Source organism: Apodemus sylvaticus, chromosome 19 (genome assembly GCF_947179515.1).
Source record: "Apodemus sylvaticus chromosome 19, mApoSyl1.1, whole genome shotgun sequence".
NCBI lineage: Eukaryota > Metazoa > Chordata > Mammalia > Rodentia > Muridae > Apodemus > Apodemus sylvaticus.
In genome coordinates this window covers 3616727-3641265 of record NC_067490.1, presented here as the reverse complement: position 1 = coordinate 3641265, position 24539 = coordinate 3616727, and the positions used below count along the sequence as shown (strand labels likewise).

General features: G+C 45.2%; 1 protein-coding gene across 17 annotated transcripts in view; it reads right to left on the bottom strand.

Moving 5' to 3' along the window:
- The window catches only part of LOC127669619 (H-2 class I histocompatibility antigen, D-B alpha chain-like), a 450763-nt gene that overhangs the window by 330514 nt on the left and 95710 nt on the right, over positions 1-24539 (bottom strand). For all 17 annotated transcript variants that reach the window (XM_052163737.1, XM_052163751.1, XM_052163756.1 and 14 more), the window contains exons 1-3: positions 2298-2399; positions 1830-2099; positions 1378-1653 (exon numbers count right to left, since the gene is read on the bottom strand). In XM_052163737.1, the coding sequence (XP_052019697.1) occupies positions 1378-1653; positions 1830-2099; positions 2298-2370 (619 nt within the window). In that variant the 5' untranslated portion in view covers positions 2371-2399. Of the gene's footprint in view, positions 1-1377; positions 1654-1829; positions 2100-2297 lie in introns of those variants that run through there.

Here is a 24539-nt window from a genome sequence, read left to right as displayed (position 1 = left end):
GCCATATGCCACTGGAAGGGTGCCACCACTGAGACTCAACCCTGTGGCCATCTTGCTGACCAGCAGAACTGTCAGTCCAAGTGAGCAGCCATCACACAGTGTGTAGCAGAAATGTGGTGAACCTCTCACACTCAGCCAGAGAAAAGGACTCCCAGCTCCTGCCTCTGGGGGACAAGGTACAGGTGTGTCACACAGGATCCCTGGAGTGTGCTGTGGACCCCAGTGCAGCACTCACTGAACACAGCGGGCTCACATGGTGTGAGGATCTTCCCTCTCACTCCAGCTCTAGATTGCAGTATTCCCTGTCTCTCAGAGTCCAATTCCTGATTCACTGGGGTGGTGCACTGTAACTTGTGGGACAGAGGACAAACAGGAGGCTCTGGATGTTTAGTTCTGACTGGAAACAGTCTAAGTTCACAAGAATCTCTCCTTTAATGGGAACCCTGATTTAATTTGTCTAATTATCCAAGTTAGCAGTCTCCCCTGGCACCTGTGGAGATTGATACAAATGCTAATAGGAGGGCTTGGAGAAATAGAATCTCTCCATGCAGACAAAACCTAAGTAGAAACAAAATAATGCCTTCAAAAAAAAAAAAAGTAAAGAAGAAAGTAAGAAATAAGAAAAAGAAAAGAAAAGAAAAAAAAAAAAAAACAGGCAGTGGTGGTGCACATCTTTAATCCCAGCACTTGGGAGGCAGAGGCAGGTGGATTTCTGAGTTACAGGCCAGTTTGATCTACAGAGTTCCAGAACTGTCAGGGCTACAAAGAGAAACCCTGTCTAGAAAAAACCGAAAACCAAAGACCAAAAATCAAAAACCGAAAAAAAGAAAGAAAAAAGGAAAGAAAGAAATTGCACGACTTATATTTCTCCAGGGTCCCCCATAAGGGCTCCTGTGACCACTCACCACTGTAGGAATAGAATGAATTGGGTTGTGGAAGGGATGCAAAGCTCACAGACAGGGAGGGATCTGCAAGGATGTATTCTTTGTGAAGTTCTAGAAACAGCCTAGTGTAGGTGAGCCCATGTCTCCCATCAGGTAAAGCAGGCTCCTGTCAGCATGACAGGAGTGAGTGTCCACAGACAGTGGGTGTGGGCAGAGAACCCGGCCTGGGAGAGGCCATGGCTGACAGCAGGAAGCCCCTGCTGTTATTATGTGAGGAAATTCTCTCCTTCCCTCCTGACACTGCCTGGGCACTGTCCAGGGAGGAGGCTGAGCCCTGGGAGAGGCAGTGCAGTCACTGTGATGAGGATCAGGAGACCCAGGGACACTGTCTCCCCTCTGAGACAGGGGCATCGCCCCAGCTGAGGGTTTCTTCTTCCCCAGGACTGAGCCCCAGCCCGAGGGCAGAGGGAGGAGCTGCCCGCGGCCCCTGCACCTGTGCGCAGCAGCGTCTCCTTCCCGAGCTCCAGGTATCTGCGGAGCGACTCCAGGCACTCGCCCTCCAGATAGGCCCTGTCTATGTCTGCAGCACCAGCCTGCTCCCACTTGCGTCGGGTGATCTGCGCCGCCAGGTCCACCGCTGTCCACGTTTTCAGGTCATCGTTCAGGGCGATGTAATCGCGGCCATCATAGGCGAACTGCTGGTACCCGCGGAGGAGGCTGCCGTCCGACCCCATGTCACAGCCAGACATCCCCTGGATTGTGTGAGAGCCTGCAGGACCCCGCGGTCAGCCCCGCCCCGGCCCCACCCGCGGACTCCTCCAAACTGAAAGGGAAACCGGTCCCGGGTCGGTTCCGCTCCCGAACCTCGGACTTGGGACCCGGGACGTCTCCGGCCCCTGTGTCGGGACGTGGAGGGGTCATGACCTCCGACCCGGGGTCACTCACCGGCCTCGCTCTGGTTGTAGTAGCTGCACAGGTTCCTCAGGTTGACTCCGTACCACTGCACACGGCCCTTGGCTCTCTGTGTCTCCTGCTCCCAATACTCCGGCCCCTCCTGCTCCATCCACGGTGCCCGTGGCTCGAATCTCGGATTTTCCGCGTCGCTGTGGAAGCGCACGAACTGCGTGTCGTCCAAATAGCCGACAGAGATGTACCGGGGTTTCCCGAGGCCGGGCCGGGACACGGCGGTCTCGAAATACCGCAGCGAGTGTGAGCCTGGGGGCGGCGCGCATTGAGACCCCGACCTCCTCCCGAAATCCTGGGCGGGTGCGCGGGCCGTGAGGGGAGCAGGGAGCGGGGCTCGGGACGCGGGTGGAGGGTCCGGTGGGCGACTGTGGGGGGCGATCGCGGCTTCCCCGGTGCCGACCCCGCCCCTCCCCGCAGAGGCCGTTTCCCTCCCGACCCCGCACTCACCCGCGCGGGTCTGGGTTGGGGCCAGGGCGGCCGCCAGCAGCAGGAGCAGTGTGCACGAAGCCATCGCCCCCATCTGGGAACCCGGGCTGCGTGGACTTTATAACCAGCCACGCTGGTTGGTTCCCAGGGATCTCGTCACCCAATGGGGATGAGACCTACCATTGCGTCATCAGTGTCCGGGCAGAAGGACCTGACCCAGGTTAGAAGCAGAAGTGAAGGAAATTGTCCATTTCCTCCAGATTCTCCAGTTGTGTTGAATACTGGCTCTTGTAGTAGGATCTGATGATTTTTTGGATTTCCTCAGTTTCCGTTGTTATATCTCCCTTTTCATTTCTAAGTTTGTTAATTTGGATACTTTCTCTGTGCCCTTTGGTCAGTCTGGCTAAGGGTTTATCTATCTTGTTGATTTTCTCAAAGAACCAGCTCCTGGTTTTGTTGATTCTTTGTATGGTTCTCTTTGTTTCTACTTGACTGATTTCGGCCCTGAGTTTGATGATTTCCTGCCTTCTACTCCTCCTGGGTGAAATAGCTTCTTTTTGTTCCAGGGCTTTCAGGTGTGTCATTAAGCTGGTAATGTATGCTCTCTCCATTTTCTTTTTGGAGGCACTCAGGGCTATGAGTTTTCCTCTTAGCACTGCTTTCATTGTGTCCCATAGATTTGGGTATGTTGTGTCTTCATTTTCATTGTGTTCTAAAAAGTCTTTAATTTCTTTATTTCTTCCTTGACCAAGGTATCATTGAGTAGAGTATTGTTCAGTTTCCACGTGTATGTGGGTTTTCGGTTGTTTTTGTTGCTATTGAAGACCACTTTTACTCCATAGTGATCTGATAGGAGGCATGGGATTAGTTCAACCTTCTTATATTTGTTGAGGTCTGTCTTGTGACCAATTATATAGTCGATTTTGGAGAAGGTACCATGAGGTGCTGAGAAAAAGGTATATTCTTTTGCTTTAGAATAGAATGTTCTATATATATCTGTTAAGTCTAATTGGTCCAAAGCTTCAATTACTTTCATTGTGTCCCTGTTTAGTTTCTGTTTACCTGATCGGTCCATTGAGGAAAGTGCAGTGTTGAAGTCACCCACAATGATTGTGTTAGGTGCAATGTGTGCTTTGAGCTTTAATAAAGTTTCTTTTACGAAAGAGGGTTCCCTTGCATTTGGAGCATAGATGTTCAGGACTGAGAGTTCTTCTTGTTGTATTTTTCCTTTGACCAGCAAGAAGTGTCCCTCAGAGTCTCTTTTGATGACTTTGGGTTGAAAGTCAATTTTATCTGATATTAAAATGGCTACTCCAGCTTGTTTCCTGAGACCATTTGCTTGTAAAATTGTCTTCCAAACTTTTACTCTAAGGTAGTGTTTGTCTTTGACCCTGAGGTGTGTTTCCTGTAAGCAGCAAAATGTAGGGTCCTGTTTACGTATCCAGTCAGTTAGTCTATGTCTTTTTATTGGGGCATTAAGTCCATTGATGTTAAGGGATATTAAGGAATAGTGATTGTTACTTCCTGTCATTTTTGACGTTATTTTTTAAATTTGATTGGTTAACTTCTTTTGGGTTTGATGAAAGGTTACTATCTTGCTTTTTCCAGGGTGAAGTTTCCCTCCTTGTATTGGTGTTTTCCTCCTATTATCCTTTGTAGGGCTGGGTTTGTGGATAGATATTGGGTAAACTTGGTTTTGTCATGGAATATCTTAGTTTCTCCATCTACAGTGATTGAGAGTTTTGCTGGATATAGTAGTTTTGGCTGGCATTTGTGTTCTATTAGAGTCTGCATGAGACCTGCCCAGGACCTTCTAGCCTTCATAGTCTCAGGTGAAAAGTCTGCTGTGATTCTGATAGGTCTTCCTTTATATGTTACTTGGCCTTTTTCTCTTACTGCCTTTAATATTCTTTCTTTGTTTAGTACATTTGGTGTTTTGATTATTATTTGACGGGAAGTATTTCTGTTCCGGTCCAGTCTGTTTGGAGTTCTGTAGGCTTCTTGTATATTCATAGGCATCTCTCTCTTTAGGTTAGGGAAGTTTTCTTCCATAATTTTATTGAAGATATTTGATGGCCCTTTAAGTTGTAAATCTTCACTCTCATCTATGCCTATAATCCTTCGGTTTGGTCTTCTCATTGTGTCCTGGATTTCCTGGACAGATACCAAATACCAAAATTAAATCAGGACCAAATAGATCATCTAAACAGTCCCATAATTCCTAAAGAAATAGAAGGAGTCATAGAAAGTCTTCCAACCAAAAAAAGCACAGGATCAGATGGTTTCAGTGCAGAATTCTATCAGACCTTCAAAGAAGAGTTAACACCAATACTCTTCAAACTATTCCACAAAATAGAAACAGAAGGAGCACTACCCAATTCCTTCTACGAAGCCACAATTACGCTGATACCAAAACCACACAAAGATCCAACGAAGAAAGAGAACTTCAGACCAGTTTCCCTTATGAACATCGATGCAAAAATACTCAATAAAATTCTTGTCAACCGAATCCAAGAACACATCAAAACGATCATCCACCATGATCAAGTAGGCTTTATCCCGGGAATGCAGGGTTGTTTCAATACATGGAAATCCATCAATGCAATCCACTACATAAACAAACTCAAAGAAAAAAAACCACATGGTCATTTCATTGGATGCTGAAAAAGCATTTGACAAAATTCAGCATCCTTTCATGCTTAAAGTCTTGGAAAGAACAGGAATTCAAGGCCCATACCTAAACATCGTTAAAGCAATATACAGCAAACCGGTAGCCAGCATCAAACTAAATGGAGAGAAACTTGAAGCAATCCCACTAAAATCAGGGACTAGACAGGGCTGCCCCCTTTCTCCTTATCTTTTCAATATTGTACTTGAGGTACTAGCTAGGGCAATTCGACAATATAAGGAGGTCAAAGGGATACAAATTGGAAAGGAAGAAGTCAAACTATCATTATTTGCAGATGACATGATAGTCTACCTAAGTGACCCAAAAAACTCCACTAGAGAGCTCCTACAGCTGTTAAACAACTTCAGCAAAGTGGCAGGTTATAAAATCAACTCAAGCAAATCAGTAGCCTTCCTATACTCAAAGGATAAGCAGGCTGAGAAAGAAATTAGGGAAATGACCCCCTTCACAATAGCAACAAACAGTATTAAGTATCTTGGGGTGACTCTTACCAAACATGTGAAAGATCTGTATGACAAGAACTTCAAGACTCTGAAGAAGGAAATGGAAGAAGACCTCAAAAAATGGGAAAACCTCCTATGCTCATGGATCAGTAGAATCAATATAGTTAAAATGGCCATTTTGCCAAAAGCAATATACAGATTCAATGCAATACCCATCAAAATCCCAACTCAATTCTTCACAGAGTTAGAAAGAGCAATTATCAAATTCATCTGGAATAACAAGAAACCCAGGATAGGTAAAACTATTCTCAGCAACAAAAGAAAGTCTGGGGGAATCAGTATCCCTGACCTCAAGCAATACTACAGAGCAATAGTGTTAAAAACTGCATGGTATTGGTACAGTGACAGGCAGGAGGATCAATGGAACAGGATTGAAGATCCAGAAATGAACCCACACACCTATGGCCACTTGATCCTCGACAAAGAGGCTGAAAACATCCAATGGAAAAAAGATAGCCTTTTCAACAAATGGTGCTGGTTCAACTGGAGGTCAGCATGCAGAAGAATGCGAATTGATCATCCTTGTCTCCTTGTACTAAGCTCAAATCCAAATGGATCAAGGACCTCCACATAAAGCCAGACACTCTGAAGCTAATAGAAAAGAAACTGGGGAAGACCCTTGAGGACATCGGTACAGGGAGAAAGTTTCTGAACAGAACACCAATAGCGTATGCTCTAAGATCAAGAATTGACAAATGGGACCTCATAAAATTACAGAGTTTCTGTAAGGCAAAGGACACCATCAAGAGGACAAATCGGCAACCAACAAATTGGGAAAAGATCTTCACAAATCCTACATCAGATAGAGGGCTAATATCCAATATATATATAAAGAACTCAAGAAGTTAGACTCCAGAAAACCAAACAACCCTATTAAAAAGTGGGGTACAGAGTTAAACAAAGAATTCTCACCTGAAGAACTTCGGATGTCAGAGAAGCATCTTAAAAAATGCTCAACTTCATTAGTCATTAGGGAAATGCAAATCAAAACAACCCTGAGATTTCACCTTACACCAGTCAGAATGGCTAAGATTAAAAATTCAGGAGACAGCAGGTGTTGGAGAGGGTGTGGAGAAAGAGGAACACTCCTCCACTGCTGGTGGGGTTGCAAATTGGTACAACCACTCTGGAAATCAGTCTGGCGGTTCCTCAGAAAACTGGGCACCTCACTTCCAGAAGATCCTGCTATACCACTCCTGGGCATATACCCAGAGGATTCCCCACCATGTAATAAGGATACATGCTCTACTATGTTCATAGCAGCCCTATTTATAATTGTCAGAAGTTGGAAAGAACCCAGGTATCCCTCAACAGAAGAGTGGATGCAAAAAATGTGGTATATCTACACAATGGAGTACTATTCAGCCATAAGAAACAATGAATTCATGAAATTCTTAGGCAAATGGATGGGGCTAGAGAACATCATACTAAGTGAGGTAACCCAGAGTCAAAAGGTGAATCATGGTATGCACTCACTAATAAGTGGATATTAACCTAGAAAACTGGAATACCCAAAACATAATCCACACATCAAATGAGGTACAAGAAGAACGGAGGAGTGGCCCCTTGTTCTGGAAAGACTCAGTGAAGCAGTATTCGGCAAAACCAGAACAGGGAAGTGGGAAGGGGTGGGTGGGAGGACAGGGGGAGAGAAGGGGGCTTACCGGACTTTCGGGGAGTGGGGGGCTAGAAAAGGGGAAATCATTTGAAATGTAAATAAAAATATATCGAATAAAAAAAAAAGAAGCAGAAGTGAAACTGAGGAGATGGGGAATCCCCAGCACTGGGCTTCCCCACCCTGACCTCACCGCCTGGAGACCAAGACTTTTCCTGAACCCTGTGCTGTAGGAGAGGCGCTGGGCTGCGAGCCCCACACGGACCGCACAGAGATCAGTCTTTGTTCACTTTCAGTGGCTGAGTGCAGACTCTTATTTGTAAAGAGGAGACTTTGCCTGTTCCCTCAGGATTTCTCCTCTCAACCTTGGCCTAGACTCAGACTCCTCGTGTTTCCTCACAGATGAAGCCTCTGTAGCCCCAGATGGCTGTGCTTTATTTGCAGGGATCTTCATTCCCAGTCCTGAGATTGTTCGTGTGGATCTGGGTCATTCAGTGGATCCCATTGTCCACTGAACAGAGACCCCTGTGAAGACCATGTACAGCAGAGTATTGACCCCTGTCTACACTGCACTCTCCTCCCTGTGTCTGTACTTCCACAGTACAGTTGCTTTAGTGACTAAATCACAGTAGGAGAGGAACTGTCACCAAGTATAACACAAACTAATGATGACAGTGTGGTAGGAGTTATGTAACCTGTGACCCTCTCCCTCCCTCTCTGACCTTCACTCACACTTAAGAGCTGATGAGCTGAGGGACACGAATGTCACAGCTGTGTGGGACACTGCATCTGATAATAGAGTTGGCCCCAGAATTCCTCAGGCCTGTGCAGTGTGGACACTGGAAGAAAGATGGTCCTCATGCCAGAGAGTACACACTGGTGAGGTGAGATTTCAGCCCTGATGAGTAGTGTCAGGAAATATTAAATTTATAGATTTTTTGATTCTATGCATTTTTTACCTGACCTTTTCAAATCACAGCTACAGGTAACTGAACTTGGAAGTGAGAGCAGACTGGGGTGGGGACACCTGCAAAGTCACATGGGACACAGAGCAACAAATATGGGTGACCACAGATGTGAACGCTTGTCACCTCCCTATGCAGGTGTCCACAGCAGCCCAGCAGCCTCACCAGGATTCAGCAGAACCTGTGTCCACGAACCATTCATATGAAGTGTGAGAACCCTGTCAGAGCTGCAAAACCCCAAACAGAGTAGTTCCAGAACTCTGACAGGGACTGTGATGTTGATTCTTTGGTGTCAACTACATGTGGGATTAACTAAAACCCCAAAATGGAGGGCGACAGCTGTGAGGCATCTTTGCTTCATGCAAAGTGGGAAGATCCATTTCTGATCCTTTTCTTTGAGGTAAGAAGACACACATGTGCCACGTAGTGGTGGCACACACCTTTAATCCCAGCACTTGGGAGGCAGAGGCAGGCAGATTTCTGAGTTCGAGGCCAGCCTGGTTTACAGAGTGAGTTCCAGGACAGCCAGGGCTACACAGAGAAATGCTGTCTCGAAACACCCCCCCCTCAAAAAAAAAAACCAAAAAAACAAAAAAGAAGACACACAGGTAATCCAGGATATTTGGCTGAATGCCTGCCTACCCCCCACCACCAATCTTGGCCACACCTTCTGCTGGAAGCCTACAGGAAGCCATGGAAGAAGGGAAGGCTTGATCTCTGTCTGCTTGCTCCTGCTCCTGCTCCTGCTGCATCTGTGGGACATCCCTGCTGGCCCTCCCTTCCTCTGAATAATGACAGCAGACTTACGTTTATTATGAATGCCTGGTCTTTATGCTAGGCCTGTTCCCAGCTCTCTCCTAACTCAGTCATCCATTTATACCATTCTAAGTTCTGCCATGTGACTGGTCACCTCTCCTCAGTTCCACACATCCTGCTTCCTCCAAGTCTGGGTGGCAAATCCCCCATGCTTCTCTCTTCCCAGAGTTCCTCTCTCTGACCAGAATCCTTCCTTTGCTACAGGACATAGGCTTTTTATTTTACCACTCAAAATATGCTTTAGGTAGGCAAGGTATGACAGAGACTCATCTTCACAAAGGATACAACAATGTTGCTTCAACATTGCCCCCTTTAGTCCTATAAAAACCTCTTTCTCTGACATCACAAGTTCTAGGAAAGTCTAGGCTACATAGCACAGTTCAGTGAAAACCTTCTGAATATCCACCATCCTCCCCTCTGGCATTTCTCCCTGCTGAAGAGATCCCAGAGCCTTGGATGAACTAACATTTCACTTATTGAAGTCACGGTGATGTTTGTGCTGGTGGAGAACAACTGAGTCCTAGCAGGATGCATGTGCGACCTTTCTGGTCACTTGACCACCAGTGTCATGTCTGCCCAAGGAGTGCTCCGGATGTGACCACAAGCAGAGTACACTCCCTCAAACCCAAAGTTCAAGGCATCTCAGCACAGCAAATGGGAAAGGTCAGGAAGGAAGGATAGGGAGAGGGTTGTGTCTGCAGGGAGCAGAGTGAGCCCCATGCACACCTCCATCTTAGTGCGGGTTTCTATTGTTGTGATAAGACACCATGACCAAAGCAACTTGAGGAAGAAGGGTTTGTTCTGGCTTACACTTCCACACCACAGCCCTCCATCAAAAGGATTCAGGGAGGACCTTGAGGCAGGATCCTGAGCCTCAAACTGAAGCAGACACCATGAGGAACACTGCTTACTGGCTTTTGCTTATGTCTTGCTCTGCCAGATTCCTTATAGATCCATGACCAGCCCAGAGCTGGCTCCACCCACAGCGATGGAGCCCTCCATCCATCATCAAATGACTGGAAAGCCTGGGGCCAAGCCGATGTGGGGAGCAAAAGAAACAGAAGCTCCCGTTTTGTCTAGGAGGTCCCTTCCCAGCTGGGGATGGGACAGGCTGGTGCTGTCAGGTTGTATCACTAGGAAGGAACGGGTAAGAGGGAAATCCCTAAATATACAGCTAAGTTGTGCGGTTTGGTGAGCCTGGTAAGGCTGTCCCCCTACTCTGATAAAAGAGGAATTATAAGGAGAGGTAGGTCCCCAGAATTTTGTCAGGATTGAGAATGTGACCCCAGTGTCCAGAAGGAAGGAGACTGAATGCCGTAACATTGTGATAATCGCCCAAGCCTCCATGTCAGAGATGGCAGTGGTCAGGTTAAGGGAGCCTGGGGTTCCTCAGTTGTCCATGGTCAGACCAAGGATATTGGCTCAAGGGTGGTCAGGGATTGATATTTTCATGCTTCTGGGGGAATGGGGACAGTTAACACCCCAATGTCTTTTTGATGGAACCTTGGATATGGTTTGGGTGGTTTTTGAGAATTTGCACAGTTTAATGACCTTTCTGACCCCATCTGAAACAGGGATGTGGAGGTTCTCGGGCACTGGGAGCCAGGGAGCTCCTGGGTTTTTTCTCTGGCCAGCTGAGAGGCCTTAGCCATTATGAAGTATTTTGGTTTGGGGGCTTTTATTTTTTATCTCTTCCATGATGCACCTTGATTACCTCCTGAGGAGTCAGGGGTCCTTTCTATAGATGTTCAAGTTTGCCCTGATATCAGGGAGACTCTGGAAAAAGTAGCTCACAAGCAGTTGTTTCCACCCAGGGTCTCAGGATCCAGGTTAGTGTAATGTAGGAGGGCCGTCGTGAAGGCAGGCTATGCATAGTGATGGATTTTCATATTCATCATGGATGACCTTTTGGGATTTTTCATAATTTACAGTCATAAGGGGAACTTTCTGAAGATTGGCCAGGAGGCAAGTTATAAATTGATTCCTACCTAGGATGCCCCCTGGGGTATTGTGACTCCATTTAGGGTCCTGGTCTGGGACTGCCTCAGCCTTGATTCCATGGGCAGCCTGTTGCTGAGGACAGAGAGAAAGCAGAGAGGCTTAAGAGGAAGAGGGGGTTCTCTGGATTGTTGTTCTTAGTGTGACTGAAAACAGTCGAAAAATTGTCCGGTTTGTGCATCACAGCTAGGAGGATCTTTTTTTCCCTTGATTGGTTTCTGCCATGTAATCACTTTTTAATCAAGGTGGGGGTGAGGTCACATGACAAAGACCATCCTTTCAAACCCTAGCAAAGATGGCTGTCAGCCATGTGGCTGTCTCCATCTGATGTGATATCATGACAGTGGCTGAGATGACAATGAGCCATGTTTCCTATAAGATTTCTATCTGTAGATTTTAACTATCTGTGCTGATGTCACAAATTTTAAGTTAATGTCTTCCTTAGAGATATTATCAGGTTTTGAGCGTACACTTCATCGAATTTAGAGAATTAAGCCAATACCGAAAGAGCAGAGATGAGCAGCAGCAGTCCTGCTGTGAGTAGTCTGTCCCTGTATTGTATCTTCTCTTTCTCTGTCACACAGTCAGGTGGCTCATCTGATGTGGGACAGAGATTTTGGAGGACACCTTTAGGTAGTGTGTAGTTATTAAAAACAATCTATGCTAATGCCAGCTACTCACCAGCAAGGTGGTCTCCCTGCCCCCTTTGCCATCCCATCCGCCAAATTTCCCATGGTTTGCTTGCCTCCGAACCGCTCACATTCCCAGTCATCTGTCCCCTGTGGCTAGTCTGGCAAGACTGACTCTAAACCCCCGAGCCCCTATCAAGAAAACTCCAGAGGCCGATAATTTATCAGTCAGCTTTATAACAGTAAATTCTCAACCCCCAAAATGCCCACACAAAGAACTAAAAACTCAATTGATATAAACACAAGCTGCACACCTCGATGGGGCAAACACACCCTACATCACTCTATTGTCCTTCCATGATGCCCATCGCTACCTGTGTCTCTTTCAGGTCATATGGATCAGGTTCATCTTCCTCTCTTATAGGTTCCATCTTCTCTCCTCTTCTCTGTCTCTTCTCTCTCTCTGTCCCCTCCCTAAAACTCTCAACCCGCCTACTTTCCCACTGCCCAATCACAGGCTCTACCCTTACCTTTCAGCTGCCCTCACCTGCACACAGACAGCAATCTACACCTTAAACAAGCATTCTTGGGTCTAGAGGACCGGACGCCAGACCCAACTGCAGAGCCAGCTTTTAACTGAAGTGGGACAGCATAAAACAGTCTAATGACATTCATACCCAAAAGACACGCCAATTCCTGTAAAACAGAATCCAGTGAGATGAGAGCCCAGAAGGCCTGGAGACAGGGGGATTGTGAGGTCTGACTATAGACAGAGGACACTGCAGGAGGGAGCTGAGGGACTCACCAGCCAGGAGGAGTGTGCACTGGAAGTGCTCCTGCTGCAGCTGGCCTGCTCCTCTGCTTTCTCCTCCTCCTGCTGGGTTGGCTTCTGGCTCCCAAACTGCAACAAACTTACAGAGCCATGGATGGTAACATGGAAGACAGGATGTTTACATTGTATGAGTGTGGGAGAGGCAAACAGGGCTTGGAGAAAAGAGAAATTGGGAATAGGGAAATTGATCTATTTCCATGATTACTCCCAGTTATTTGTAAAAATCCTGAATAATACTAGGATCAAGGGTTCCATTGGGTGGCCTTTCATATTGTTTATCCAAGAGATATCGAGGCCAATTTTGACTCGGCGGGTAGACAAATTTAGGGCTCCCTAGGTTTGGTTTCAGATGCACAGGTTGGAGGTTTCTAAGAAACATCCCAAGAGAGTGAGAGGGTAGGAAAGGTTCTCCTCCTCAGGGTGAGGAGGGGAAGGGGAGTGCCACTGCAGCCTGTATCCATGGGCGCCCCCAGACTCAGGGAGAACAAAATGAGGCCCAGCTGCTCAGTGGGTCATCACCACAACTCAGCAGCCATCAGCTTAGCCTGACTAGGCTTAGGAGGCTCAGTGCCTGGGACCAGGACTTTTGTAGAAGCCAGAAGTAGAATGAGAACCAAGCTCTCATAGAGGATTTTGTCCATAGGACAGGTTTGGGAATGGAGTCTCAAAAGACATGAGGGCCTGGAGTAGCTGTGGAATTTATGGGCAGCTCCAAAGTGAGAGAGGTAGGAGAGGGCAGGAAGGGTCACAGGAGCCCAGCAGGGCCTAAGGGGACTGCACCTAAAACCTCAAGAGCCTGGAGGCTCTGTGGAGAGGCAGCTCTGCAGGGAAGGTGAGAAAAGGGCAGGTAGGGGGCACCATGGCCCAGGAGACCTCGGGAACTGCAGAACAGCAGCTCCAATGGCAGGAGGATGGGTCGGGTGATGAGGGCCAGCTGTAGCCTAAAGACTGTGACTGGAGGTCCTTCCACCTCAAAGACAACAGAGGGTGCTGGACACTCAGTGGCCACTTCCTCAGAGCCAGGGAAACAGTTACACTTAACAAAAGATATAGGCTTTGATTTTTCAAAACCCATTTGTAAAGACTTATTTATTTTTGATTGGTTGATTGATTATATGTAAGTACACCGTACTTGTCTTCAGACACCCCAGAAGAGGGCATCAGATCTCATTACAGATGAATGTGAGCTACCATGTGGTTGCTGGGATTTGAACTCAGGACCTTTGAGAGGACAGTTGACCGCTGAACCATCTCTCCAGCTCCAAAACCTACTTATAATAAGGGTTCTTAAATGCTTTAACTTCTAGTCCACCACCCATCAAAGGTAGTGGGAAAGAAAAGTAATTAGGATATCAGAAAACTGGACCTGTTTAGATATAATTCTTTGGAGCAAGCCCAATCTGCATTATCATGATATCAGCAGTTCAGTTCACATGATCAGCGGCAGGAGCTTAATCCAAACACCTTTCAAGAATTGGTGTTTAGAAGTAACATTTTGGTCCAGTTTCAAACTCCAATTGCGAGGATACGAGTAGTCCAGTTCTGTGTTTTCACAATATCAAACAGGAATCAGCAGCGAAGACACAACCCAGCAGAAATGGCCAGACCTTCCCTGAATCAGTACAAGTCAGCAGGATGACCAAGATCAGCAGGGACACCAGGAGAAATTCTCTGCTGTGACTCTCTCAACAAAGTGAAGATCAGGAAAAATAGAGACTTGAGACCAAGAGGTGTTGCAAAGCTAGCTGTGCAAGCCCACCGTCGCTGTCCATCGCATCCTATTAGATTCCCTCCAAGAATCCTGTGTCCTTCCACAGCTCAGCAAAGCACCACATGAATCAGCAAAACTCCACATGAGTCTTCCTTAGCAACACACCATGCTAGTCTGTCTTAGCAAAACTCCGTGTGAGTCTGTATCAGGTGATATATCCAGAAACTTCCACTTCACTCTGACAATTGGCCCAAGTCCACAGAAGTGCCAAGAAGCCTCCAGAACACCATTTCTTTCTATGAAGTCACGACAAACAATGACCAGCAAGGAATAGCTAGGTACCAATGTCATCAAGCATCTTCTACCACCTGTTGGTCATATTTTTTTAATATCATGTGTCCGTTCACATGCTTGCTTTAGCAAATCATCCTCTCATCTGTGTGCCCCAGCAAAACATTTGACATAACTGACTTTCCAATAAAGTCAGAATTTTCCACTTCTAAAAGAGGAACCTTGCTGAAATGTTCTGGCGGGTGGAATATTAATCAATCAGTGAGCCAGAAGGTGAGACTCCTGCAGGCCAACTGGAGATGGCGGATAGGGTCTTAGTGCGAATCAGACCCCAGGACTGCGGAGAGCACAGGCACCAGGAGAGCCTATTCCAGTCACTGCACCAAAATATGTGTTTCTGCTCAGACAGGAGGGCATCCTAGGACTCAGAAGCCCAGGAATCTCACAGCTCTGAGGGAAGAAGCTGTCCCAGCGGAAGGGCACCTGAGACATGAAATAGCACAAAATGAAGGAAAGGAGGAAAAAAACTGTTGCTGAAAACTATACAGGATATTTCCCACTAAAAATTTTGAGAGACTGGTAGGATTTCCTATACACGGATTGATAGGTTTCCGGCTCAGGGGTTGGTGGGTTTCTGTGGGAAGCTCAGGAACTTGTGGTTTTGCTCATTTTGTTTGCTCAGAGATTGGTAGATATTTTTCACAGCGCCTCCCTCCCCCTTTCTCTGTAATGAGCTCCTGGGTGGGAAGTCCTTCTTGGCCACAGGTGGCTTTTGCTGAGGTACTATCTCTGTGGAGCTGCTGGGAGAGGCTGGAGAGGAGTTGCCCCCATCATGGACTGCTCCTGAGGGGCAGCTCCTGCTTAGGGGGAAAGAGATTCACAGCCAGGGACAGCTGCTGTGATAGCTTCAGGCTGATGGTGCCTTGGTGCAGCCATTGTCACAGGAGCCACCAATGTTGACAGTTCCTGTGGGGGCATCTTAAAGCTGGGGTGAGAAGGCAGGGCCTGCTGCAGCTTTGAGCAATTTTGCAGTGTGCTTCATGGTCCCTAAGTTTGGAGGTGCTGGTATTGGGAAAATTGGGAGAAAGGGCTGTTTAAGCAGATGGGTGGAGAACTTTGGGAGAAGCGGTGGGGAAAATGTTTGAAGAGGCTGGGCTGGAATCCAGGAGGAGGCTGGCAGGGAGTTAAGAGAACTTGTTACTGTTTGTAGAAACAAAGAGACAAACAAACAACCCACACACATTTTACAAGTTATATTCAACCCGGAGTATTGCAAAATGGGAGGTTTGATTTCAAGTAGCAGAGAGCCAAAGGCAGTAAAAGGAAGGATGGATACTTTGTTTCAAAATACCAACAACAGCTCCTTCTTGAGGCAGCTCCCACAAGGTTTTCAGCAGCAGTTTTCTGTTCCATTTTTCCCTCATTTCTGGCTACATTGTATATAAAAAGGACCAAAGATTTGACTGAGCAACTGGAATAAATACGAAAGAAATGGAGAAGCTGGTGAATCAACAACTGTGGGAAAAGGGAAACAAGAGGCCTCGCTCCTCGCTCCTTTCTGAAATAGTAACAGAGTTGGCTGTGAAGCTAGAGAAACTGAGAATACAGACAGACTTGATGATGAATGTAAAACACAAGAAAGGGGAGGGGTACTGGAGAGATGGCTGCTCTTCCAGGGGTCCTGAGATCAATTCGGGGCAACCACATGACTGCTCACAGCTGTCTGTAACTGCAGCTCCAGGGAATCTGGTACCTCAAACACCATTGCACATAAAATAAAAACGGTTAAATTATCTGTAACGGGGTCCAATACCCTCTTTTAGTATGTCTGAAGCGAGCAATAGTAAAGTTTACTCATATATACACAAAAAAATATTTTTAATTATTTTTAAAAAATGAAAGAAAAGGGAGACCAAATAGGTTCATTCCCAGAGATGGAACCAGAGAGAGTGAGTTTCCCCAGGTAGAAAGAGAGGAAGGAACAGTGTCAGAGGGCAGGCAAGTCAACAACATAGAAAAGCTGAAGGGTGGTCAGGTGAGACAGCCATGTTCAGGAGACAGGGCTAAACTCAGCCCCTTGTGAGGACAGGCTGTCCTGTGTCACAGAATCACCAACAGCATTCCAAGTAGTTACAGGCATATTCTTGCTAATGGAGGTAATCCACAAGGTTATGACAAAACAGGATAGCATGCTGTAGAAATGATGGACATAAGGCATTTTAAAGAGGCTAGGATGTCTTATGGGAAGCACGTGTCCTGTGTGAAACAAACCCTAAATAATTAAACTAGTCAACATAGAATTACTCCCCAAGACAGAGAGGGCCTGGTAACAGCTGTACTGGAGGCTGGTCCTCCACTGCAATGGTTGCCATGATGGAGAGAGAAGCCAGGAATGTGGATCAGCACAAGGGAGCAGGGGAATTAACATAGCACAGGTCCAGGTGACAGGTGGATGGGCAGATATGCGAGAGTGGGTTCAATTTGAAGATACAATCTTAGAAGGATGTTGCTTAGGAGCGTTAAGAAGATGAGACAAATTTGAATTGTCAGGAAAGAAGTCCACCACATCATTTAGAAAAATTATACAAGTCTCAGGGGAAACCTTCACTGATTTTGTGTGTGTGTGTGTGTGTGTGTGTGTGTGAAGATTAGTTTCAGCTGTGAACAAAACCATGTCAGACCCTAGGGTGAGACAAGTACGAATTGCCATCTTTGCATCTGAAAATGCAAACATGGAATGAAAATGTCGTTAGCCTTTAAAGACGAGGACAGCATCTATACTGATATTGGTTCTAGCCCAAATAAAGCCACAGTAACTGAATGAGCCATAGCTAAAGGTTTTAGATCTCAACATGCACGGTGCTCTAACTGTGCGAAATACAGCAAAAAGACCTTGAACCATCTGGTAATGTTCTCAGATCTCAAAATGCCCTGTGTTTTAAACGTGGGAAACATGCTCACCAGAAACAAAATTGTGAACAAGGCATCTGCCGCAGTGGCCCCAGTGAACTCTGTATAACCAAATTTTACAGACTGAGAGGGGAAATGTCTCCTGGGATTTTGCGGAACACCCTGTACAGAAGCCAAAAATCTCACTTGGCAAGTTCCAAAACTCTCCTCCTTCTCAGTAGCTGGGACCAAGCTAAACCAAGCTATTGAGCAGGGCCTGTAGTTCTCAAGAAGCAGTTTGCTCTGAACTTCCTCCTTTTCTCTCTTCACTGGGATTCCTAAAGCCTGGCCTTTGAAGGTGACTCACTGACCACCAAACTCCCTTTTAAGAATTGCAATGCTTTGCCTCATAGGCATTTACATAATTACAACCTTCCAACCACATGCAGGCTTATATGGCTGTGCGCATATGTGGATGAGGGTGGCTCTGGCACTCTGGTACAGAAAGCATTGATTAAGTCAGGAAGTTTTTTACAAGGTACAAGCTAAATGTTAGATAAGGATTTCTCACAAAAACTTGTTTAGATACAGGGGGTATAAGAAACTTCAAATTCGCCAGGCGGTGGTGGCGCACGCCTGTAATCCCAGCACTCTGGGAGGCAGAGGCAGGCAGATTTCTGAGTTTGAAGCCAGCCTGGTCTACAGAGTGAGTTCCAGGACAGCCAGGGCTATACAGAGAAACCCTGTCTCGAAAAAAACAAAAAAAGAAAAAAGAAACTTCAAACTCTCTGAAGGTTTACTGTAAACTAATAGTGACCTATACTCTAATGAGGAAGTTTGACGGCATCTGTAAATTTATCCTCTGTATCTGTTACATGAGAAACATTGTACCTGATTGATTTTGCATTTCCTTGTATCAAATGGTTATGATAATTGTGCCTGCCTCACTGGCTACATCTTTTGAAATGGTAATACCAACTCTTCGTGTATAAAAATCCTTGCTTTAAAGCTCCTAAATACATTCAGATTCAACCACCTCTGTGTGTGTGTGGTTGTTTCCGTCTGTCATCTCGCCGGACCTGTGCCTTCCTGGACCAAAGAATCCTGGTTATCCCATGGCAGAGTTTGGACTGTAACAGGCATCTCTAAGGGCAATGGATATTCTGAATATAAATCAGAGAAAACCCTAGGCTTCCAGGAGTGCTCAGGCAATGTGACAGAAGAAGGGTTGCCACTGGACCAAGGAGCGCAGGTCCTAGATAGATAGCCAAGGCGATTTCTTGACAGCATTTTCTTGCCATCAGGAAACAAATGGGGAACCTAGCTCCAGTTCAACTGAATAAAGGACAAGCTGTTTGCCCCATGTCAGCCAGGAAATAATGAGTAGGCAGAAAATCCTCAACCAAGTGTTGCAGATCTAAAGCATGCTATTGCAGCCAGTGCTGCTCTAGACTTGGCCACAGACAAACATCTTACACTCTTCCTAAAGACTGAAAGTTATAAAATAACTACTGGAGATATGATGATGTGGTCTTTTGCCCTCAGGGACAGTAGGAACAGTCTTGGGAAGAAACAGTTTGAATCTCGAAGGATTGATTGTTCATTCACAAATTATAGTTGTAGATTTCAACTATAAGTGAAATAATGGCTTATGTAAAAAGAGACATGTCAGTTAGCACAGGTGATGGGATCGTGAGCATCACTGTTTCCCTACATCAGAGGCTAAGCTGCTCCTGTAGAAAGCTCAGCAGGGTTGGAAGTGTTGGGAATGTGTGTTCTGGCAAACAGCTGTCAATGACTAGAGGCCAAAATTGAGTTATCAAGTGAATCACATTGAAATAGGTTTTGTGGATACAGGATGTAACTATCATGTGGCACAAATTGTTGATTTCAGAATGGCCACTTTTAAAAGTTTATACTCAGTTTCTAGGAATAGAAAGAGTTATCTCAGGTAAAAACAAGTGTGTGATGGGTTAAATGTGTGGAACCGGAAGGTCAAATAGAAAAGTTAAGACCTCGTGTGGCTGACAGAGCCATAAATTCATGGGGATGAGATTTACTACAACAATAGAGAACAGAGATTAATATTCCCACAATATGAGAGCCAATCCCTAAAAAGGGGGTGAAATGGAAGATGCTTTTGGGGAAATTATTGAAAAATGTCATCCAAAACAACTACAGACTATGCCAGTTGTTCAAAAACAAGACACAACAGGGATGGTTTCTAAATTTCTAAGAGGGGTCACTGCTGAAATGGCCCCTATGAAGTGGAAACTAAGGGTTCTTTGGAAGAGCAGTTGTGTTGGATGGGGTTTTGCTGGGGCAAACCCGTGAAGGAAGGTTTTGTTAAAGTGGACACGGGTGTGAAAGGCTGAGGCCGACTCCTGCAGGAATGTTTGCTGAAGCAGCACAGGTGAAAGGCTGTTCTGCTGGAGCAAACACGAAAGGACATGTGGTGTAAGATTTTTCACTAATGACACGCGTGTATTGGCTGCCTTACATTTCGGGGTTGAGCTGCATGTGTTGGGACTCCATAGGGAGATGGGATCCAAAAGTCCTGTGGGGCTGTGGTACAGTTTCTTTTTGCCTTAGCAGACTCAGGCTGATTGGCAGAGTGATGTCAGCTGAGACAGACACAAGCGCAGGCAAGAGACGTGTTGAGGCAAGACCTGTGGGAGATGCGTGATGTCTGGCGAGTGTAAACAGGACTCAGCTGACCCTGACTCGGCTGAGCTTGGCTTGCCAGTGCAGTGAGCTCGTGGGTCTCAAGTCTTTGCTGACCTTTGCTTCCTTGAAAGGGACACAGCTGAAAACTTCTCCTGACATGGCTCTGGGTCCCTCCAGGCTGAGGCCTGGCTGTCTCTGCTAGGCACTGCCACACTGCTGATTGTGTTTGCTCTCCCGACTCTGCCAAACCAGACTGCTAGTGCATCCCTGAAATGTTTGCGAATGGATGAGAAACCGCTGCTAACCTATGAACTAAACACTGATTTCCAGACAACACAGAGAGAGTTACTCCAAAAAACCTTTCTAAACAGGTCCACTTCCCCTGTATCCTTTCTTTCCTGCTAGTTCTGGGGTTGGGGTTGGGGAAGGGCTAAAAGAGAGGTTAAAGCATTTAAAAAACATAATTAAAAACAAGGTTTAAAAAAATTAAATGTATAGCCCTACCTGTAAAATGGTTGGCTCTCAAGCATGTGTGCATCTCTTTCTAAGGAAAAGTTGCAGGCACTTGATCAGCTGGGACAAGAGCAGCTGGGGCCCAACACACAGAGGAGTCTACCTGCCCACGGGATTCCCCTGAACCTGCTATAAAAAAGAAATTGGGGTAGGGGTGATGCTTACAGATTTGAGAGCAATGAATAGAGTAATTAAACCAAAGGGTATAAAAGAATGACATATTCCAGCCTGTGAATATAAAAGACACAGCTTCCTGCTATTTTACTTGAAAGCTGTAAGCTCCAGCACTCTGGGAGGCAGAGGCAGGCAGATTTCTGAGTTTGAGGTCTACAGAGTGAGTTCCAGGACAGCCAGGGCTATACAGAGAAACCCAGTTTTGAAAAACCCAAAAAAGAAAGAAAGTAAGAAAGGAAGAAAGAAAGAAAGCTGCAAGCTTAGATTGGGCAGGTTTTGGAGCTATTCTGACTTACACCCCGGCCACATGTCCCTTGTTGTTTGCTGTCTGTCCTGGCCCTGTGCTCATGGTCCATGTACTCTTAGGGTGACCTTCTCCCCTCCTCCTCTTTCTTCTTTTCCTCCTCTCTCCTAAGACCCCTCACTCAATCTTTAAGTCCCGCCTTACTCCCTCTATTGACCAATCACAGGCTTTAGCTTTTTATTGACAAATTAACTTGGAGGGCAATGCTTACATACCATCACTGGATGTGCATGAGGATCATCTCCTGGGGCAACCAGATCTTGTGGGCCAGTACTTAGGATTTGAATCCATATCAGCACCACAGCAATCCCAACAAATGGGTCCTTACAGCCTGGAATTCCTTTATCTTCTTTATTGACTGTAACTAATTTAAAAGGCTGTTTTTTTTTTCTTTTCCCTTGCAATAGCAGGATAAGGAAAAATTGCCTTCATATTACCTGCTTATAGCAATGCTCAGCCTGTAAAATTATGTCAGTGGAAAGTTCTCCCACTGGGCATGTTAAACAGTCTAACCCTGTGTCATATTTAATGTAACAACTGCTAGAAATAATTTGTAGGCAATTTCTTCAATCCATTATTTACCGTTACATGTATAATATTCTGAGGGCTGATTCTGATGTAGACATTTTAGAGAAATTGTTTGGTAAAACCCAAAGAATTTTGCTTTGTTGAGGTTTGGAGATTACTTCTGAAAAAAAATATAATACAGAGAGGAGATTCCATTCACTAGCTATGCTATAAAATAAGTCAACAGAATATTCACCTGCAGAGGGTACAGATTTGAAAAAAATCACTTGTGAAATCTCAATGATTTTTAAAAATTAATGGGAGATACCAATTGGCTCTGGCCCACCATTGGATTAGTAATTTGTTTCAAATGTTGCAAGTAGATTCAGACATAGACAGTCCAAGGCAGCTAACCAATAAGAAGAAAAAGAGGTAACCTTAATAGAAAAGAGACTGGAAGGTGTATATGTGGATAGCATAGATCCCAAACTGGACTGTATTTTGGTTATTTTGCCTTCAACTCCTTCTCCTACTAGGATCATTATGAAAAGAGAAGTAGTATTTTAGAATAGATCTTCTTAACACACAAAGAGAAAAGTTAAAGGCTTATATTAAAAAAGTTTCTGATTTAATTGCAAAAGTACAGCTCTGCCAATTGTCAGTAATTGTCCCAAGCAAAAATTATAGAGCCTTACACTAATATGGAGATTACACCATTATGAGTAATCATTGAAGATTGGCAAAGAGTTTGTAACAAGTATTTGGAAGAAATTAACAAATATCCTAAAAGAAAGCAACTTTCCCTAATAAAAAGAACAAATTTAGCTGGGCGGTGGTGGCACATACCTGTAATCCCAGCACTTGGGAGGCAGAGGCAGGTGGATTTCTGAGTTCGAGGCCAGCCTGGTCTACAGAGTGAGTTCCAGGACAGCCAGGGCTATACAGAGAAACCCTGTCTCTGGGGTGGGGATGGGGGAGGGGGAAGAACAAATTTGACTGTCCATGTATTGTAAAGGTAATGCTAATTCCTGGGGCACTATTCCATACGAATGCAAAAACGTTGGAAATGGCTGCTATAAGTAAGGAAAAAATAAGCAAAGTGATTCAAAGCCCAAATGCTTCAGTTAAAATATCAGCGTTGTGTGTAATCCTTATGGTATTATCAGATTTTCCTGAATCTCTTAGTATAGCCACTGAGTTTCAATATGCAGACAGAGTTGTTCTGCACATAGCAACTGCTGAATTTATTCTGGATAATTCAGAGTTAACCTCGGTATTTTGCAACTGCAACAGGCCGTCAGAAATAGAAACTACCCATGGTATGTCACCCATATTCAGTCTCTCACAGGCTTGCCAGGTCCATTAAAACAAGGAAATGAAGAAATTAACCAATTATTCATAGGAAATGTGTTAGACACCTCAGATACTCATGAAAAACAACATGTTAATAGTTAAGGTGTAAAGAAAAAATTTCTATCACCTGGCAACAAGCCAAGGAATTTATAAAGAAATGTCGTGTTTTTTGTAGAACTAAACTCCAGTACTCACTAGAAGAAATGCTCAGGGCACCAAAATAAATAAATAAAAAATGAAATCTGGCAGATGGATGTGTTTCAGTTTGCAGAATTTGGAAAACTAAAGTTTATATAACACAGAAACATACTTGGATTTCCAATGTGCAACTGCTTTGAGTTCTGAAAATAATAATTCCGCAATTACACATTTACTAGAAGTAATGGCACCTGTGGGAATATGTACAAACCAGGACTGACAATGCCCTGCACATGTCTCCAATAAGACGCAGCAACTCTTTGCACATGGTAAAGTACATTACAGCTACACCACACAATGCTGCAAGACGATCAGTTCTAGAAACACCATAAGGAACACACCAGTAAAACAGAAAGAAAGAAATAAGACCCAGGGGTGGAATAGATTGTGCTCCACTAACTTCATATTTCCTGAGCATTAACAAGAAAGAACAGCAGCTGAGAGACACTGGATCAAGGAAAACTCTGTAGAATTAAATCAACCTATACACTATAAGGATGTGTTAGCATCAGAATGGAAGTCAGTGAGTGTATGGTGCTGGGATGATGATTGTTTATACTTCCAGAGGACACAAAAGCTGTGGATAGTAACATAAGTAATAAAACTCAGAGTTGTCAGGGGGAGGTCTAACGAAAACTTGGCCACAGACCCAGAAAGAGCAAAGAAGAGAGCCTGACCAGTCCCTGCCTTCCCTGCCAGCCAGAAAAGCCTGCATCAGACATGTTCAGTTCCTAAGCACTGACAGGCCTATGTCACAGAATATTTTATTATTGTACATAGGAAACCTAAATGTTAGCAAAATATAAAAGCCTAATTAGACATTGCATTTGGCAGATGCAGTTATATGTGGCCTGAAGAGCTGTAGTTCGGGTGCCTCTAAATTCTCCATGATAAGAACACTGAAGAATGGAAAGTGCCTGCTTATTTTAAGGCAAGGTGCATGGGAGAGGGCTTGTGGTCTTTGTCCTGTGACCCCCAGGCAAGTCAGCAGGTGGTCTTGTGCTGCCCCCCCCCAAATGTGAAAGGGTTCAGTCTTTCAGACTCTACTGGATTTTCCTGGAGCTTTCCCCCACCCCACCAAGACAATGACATGGCTCTACCTGCCAAGGGTATAGGGGAGGAGCTAGAGACTTCTTTTATAAACAATTGGACATTTGACAGCTCTCTCTCTCTCTCTCTCTCTCTCTCTCTCTCTCTCTCTCTCTCGCTGTTGGTCTGTTTCACTTCCTTTCTCTTTTTCTCTCAGTCAGGCAGTGGTGGCACACACCTGTAATCCCAGCACTCTGGGAGGCAGAGGCAGGCAGATCTCTGAGTTCGAGGCCAGCCTGGTCAACAGAGTGAGTTCCAGGACAGCCAGGGCTATACAGAGAAACCCTGTTTCGGGAAAAAAAAAATCCAAAAAACCTATATATATATATATATATATTTCTCTCAGCTTTTAAGATCCTTTATGGAATAGGGATTTTCTCTTTGGGCTTGCAACAACAGCAAAGGAGCAATTGGTAAGACACAGGTAAAACAGAAATCTAGGAAAGAAAGCTAAGGAACCTCCTCAGGGTTGGTAGAGCTCAAGAGAAAGGCAGACTGGCTTGGTAGAATGACACACAGA